This window comes from Pundamilia nyererei, unplaced genomic scaffold, assembly GCF_000239375.1.
Source record: "Pundamilia nyererei isolate P.nyererei 1_Seehausen unplaced genomic scaffold, PunNye1.0 scaffold00110, whole genome shotgun sequence".
Taxonomy (NCBI): Eukaryota; Metazoa; Chordata; class Actinopteri; order Cichliformes; family Cichlidae; genus Pundamilia; species Pundamilia nyererei.
In genome coordinates this window covers 1874139-1877990 of record NW_005187511.1, presented here as the reverse complement: position 1 = coordinate 1877990, position 3852 = coordinate 1874139, and the positions used below count along the sequence as shown (strand labels likewise).

Genomic DNA, 3852 nt, shown 5'->3' with positions numbered 1-3852 from the left:
GCTTTAGTGCTGTTGTTTATTTAAACTTGACTATGAACTTATACAAAATGCAGCAAGATATTAAAAAACAGTTTTATTGATTAAAAAACACACTATATCGGATTCATATCGGTATCGGCAGATATCCAAATTCATGATATCGGTATCGGTATCGGACATAAAAAAGTGGTATCATGCCATCTCTACTTTAGATTAAACATAGAAAGGATTTACAATGAGCTCAGTGTTAAACATTTGCAGCACTAATCCTCATCCATATAAAATTGTTGGGGAACATTTTCTGCAGAATAAACACTTTTGAAAATTGTGGGAAAGCATATAAACATGCATATAGAAAGGTTTGATGCTTTACATGAAATAAGGAATTGTTACTGTCCTTACCACTTCTTTTTTTCACACACACTAGAGCCATTCCCAGTGAGATGACGCCCACGACTACACCAAAACCAGTTGCAATTACAGGTAGAAGTTTAAAAGGTACTAGAAAAAACACAGCCCACAGGCAAGACTCAGTCTCACTTCCCATTTTTGTTAAGCAAAGTATCCTGAATGTCATACAGGAAATAAATACTGAAATTCAAAAGCAAGATGCTTTTAGTATGACTAATAATATAGTTTAAGGAAATTTCATTTACCTGAAGATATCCTTCGTGTAGTGACAGAAGAAGTAGTCCTTTTAGTGCTGAGCTTTGTAGAAGTAAAGTCTACTGAAATGAACAAATATCACCAAATGTCAAAACACTCCACAGCAATTGACCTACGCATTTTTATTAACTTGTAATAGTCTTACCAATAGTTGTGTCCCTTGTGACTGTGTCACTTGTGAAGTTCATAGCAGTAGGAGGAGCAGAGGTCAAAGTGTTTTTTTCAGCTGCAATAACATAAGATGGTGTTGTGATTGTTTCATTATTTGAGTTTCTTGTGGATTCACCTCAGAAGGCATTTTCCTTTCACTACTGCAATACTGACACACAACTGCAAAGTGTCAATGTTTTACACTTAAAATTTAACTTATAAATTCAAAAGAATATTGTTTTGCTGTCATCTGATATCAGTGCATAATACTGAATGCAGTATACAAATGCAAATACATCTATCATTACTGAGTATTCTTCTCCCTGGATGGACTTAAATCAATTCAACAAATACACATTTTTTTAAGAATGAAATTATGTATGTCCTCCTAATACCTGTTACATTTAAAGGTAATTAAAGACTTAGAAACATCTGTTTATGTGTCTTCTTTGTTTTGAAAAAAAAACCCCAAAAACTGAAGACCTATGCACATCTTATAATGAGGTATGATATAGACCAGCACAGTATGATTACTTACTTTGTATACTGATGAAATATATGTTGCTGTGAGGAGACTGGTATTGTTCTCCTTTATGTTGTGTCATGTAAAAACATGTGACTTCAACCTCAGCAGGTGAACTCTGCTGTATCAAAGAGAGGAGCTCAGTTCCTCTTAAACTCTGCAGACAGGAGATGGGTGTAGAGTTTCTTCTTCTTGTAAAGTACAAAAAACACTTAGTCGCAGAAAAAGATGATGGAGCCTGACAATTCAGTGCGACTGAGTCTGTTTCTGTGATCATCCGTGGATTCACTGTCAGTTCAGGTCGAGTAGCTAAAAACAAACATTTGTTAAATTACAAATGTTTCATATATTTGAAAATAAAATCTAACAATAGAAAATGTTCTGAGGGTTGTTTTTTTTTTTAAATTATCATGTCTGTTGCACATGATAATTTTTTCTCACACACCCACAAGTTGAGAACACCTTTGTTGTTTTGTACTAATATTGTAGTTTAACATTCACATATTAATACATTACTGCAGTATTTACAGTATTTACGTGATGATTGCTGTCATGTTACTCACTGGAAATTTGGTCCTAAATGCATTTAGACTTAAATCAATTCAACCAATTGACAATTTATTTAAGAATGAATTTATACATCCCTCCTAAGATTAGTTAATTCTAAATTAAATAAAGCTTTATTAACATCATTTTAGCTTCCTTCTTTGGAAAAACTGAAGAACTTATGTCCATCATATACTGAGGTATAATATAGACAGTTTAATCACTTACTTTGTATGTTGATTGAAGATGTGTTGCTGTGAGGAGACTGGTATTGTCTTCCTTTACGCTCTGTCATGTAAAAACATGTCACTTCAACCTCACCAGACGAGCTCTGCTCTGCCATAGAGAGGAGCTCAGTTCCATTAAGTCTCTGCTGACAGGAGATGGACGTAGATTTTTTTCCTCTCACAAAGTACAAAAAACACTGAGTCACAGAAACAGATGATGGAGTCTGACAGTTCACTGTGACTGAGTCTGTTTCTATGAGCGTCCGTGGATTCACTGTCAGTTCAGGCCGAGGAGCTAAAAAAAATAAACATTTCTCAAGTAAAATAAACAAATCTTTAATTTACTTGACAATAAAATCTGATAATAGAAACTGCTCCGGGAGTTTTACTATTTTAAATATTTATGTCGGCTTCACATGCAGATTTTGCTCACGCCTCGTACAACCCCCAAGCTGAGAGCAGATTTCTTTTTTTCTCTGTAGCCAAACATCCTCATATTATTGCACTACAGCAGTGTTTACTCACGTTGTATGGTGATTGCTGACATGTTACTTATTGGAGATTTATATGCTAAAAGGTAATAACAGGTCACTTCAACTGTAACAGGTGAACTTTCATGTGTCCATGACAGAAATTTAGATCCTGTCAGAGTCTGCAGACAAGGAGCTGTTTTATCAATTTTATATCCTGAAATGATGAAATAACACTCAGAGATAGGAAGAGGATTCTGACAGTTCAGCGTAACTGAGTCTGTCTCTGTGATCATCAGCGGGCTCACTGTCAGTTTAGGTGGACGAAGATCTGAAAAATTAAAGTTTATGTCAGCACTCAAAATGCTTTATACAACATGCCACATTCACCCAAGTACTTTCTTCTATGCTTTTAAAGGCTTTCTAACTAACATTTACAAACATTCATACTCCGAATGATGCATTGGAGAGAAACTTGGTGTTCATGTCGTGCCCAGAGATATTTGGCATGCAGACTGGAGGAGCCAGGGATCAAACCAACCTTCCAATCAGCAGATGACCCACTCTACCTCCTGAGCTACAGCCACCCCATCGTAGTCTAAGGAAGGAAAGTGTCTGAACTGCTTTAAGTTTCTTTAAGTCTTTCATCTTCTTTGAGTTTCTTGAAAACTTAAAGATGAAGGACTTAAAAGACTTAAAGAAATGTAAGAAGCCCAGATGCTTTCCTTCCAAGCTCCTTAGATTGTATGTTAGATTAATCAAATAGATTTAGCCCCATATTGTATATGTATATGTAATGGTAAAGTAAGCACTGAGATAATAATAGATTCAAAAAGTCTTAAACATAGTTGACTGAAACATATTGAAACATAATATAAACAGTGCATGTAGTTACACAAATAATATTCATGATGAGCAAAGCTGAGTAACTGTAGAGAAGCTCCAGAGACAAAAAAGAAAGTAAACATGAACCTGAGACTGACCTTGTGCCTTAATTTCATTAAAAGAATCTGAAGGAGGAAGGAAGAAAATAAAAAATTAATTTAACAATAAAAAGATGAAAAATTTAAACTAGTGTTAGACGTCTGAGGCAAACAAGAGAAACATGCTAACATGAACACCTACTAGAATGAACCTGATAAGAAGTGTAACTTACACATGAGAACGACTAGCAGCAGGAGATCAGCCATGATTAAAAGAACAATGTGAATGTTCAGAACAGACTACAACAGTCTGACTGACTGCTCTGACTCTTTTTTACATTAAATGTCATTAGGAGAAGTTGCTTTCA

General features: G+C 35.0%; 1 protein-coding gene across 1 annotated transcript in view; it reads right to left on the bottom strand.

Moving 5' to 3' along the window:
- The window catches only part of LOC102210057 (uncharacterized), a 14141-nt gene extending 11470 nt beyond the window's left edge, over nucleotides 1-2671 (bottom strand). The window contains exons 1-6 of the mRNA XM_005741484.1: nucleotides 2617-2671; nucleotides 2093-2386; nucleotides 1334-1627; nucleotides 791-871; nucleotides 636-707; nucleotides 382-480 (exon numbers count right to left, since the gene is read on the bottom strand). Coding sequence (XP_005741541.1) covers nucleotides 382-480; nucleotides 636-707; nucleotides 791-871; nucleotides 1334-1627; nucleotides 2093-2386; nucleotides 2617-2638 — 862 coding nt within the window. The 5' untranslated portion in view covers nucleotides 2639-2671. The remainder of the gene's footprint in view (nucleotides 1-381; nucleotides 481-635; nucleotides 708-790; nucleotides 872-1333; nucleotides 1628-2092; nucleotides 2387-2616) is intronic.
- Nucleotides 2672-3852: the final 1181 nt, after the last annotated feature.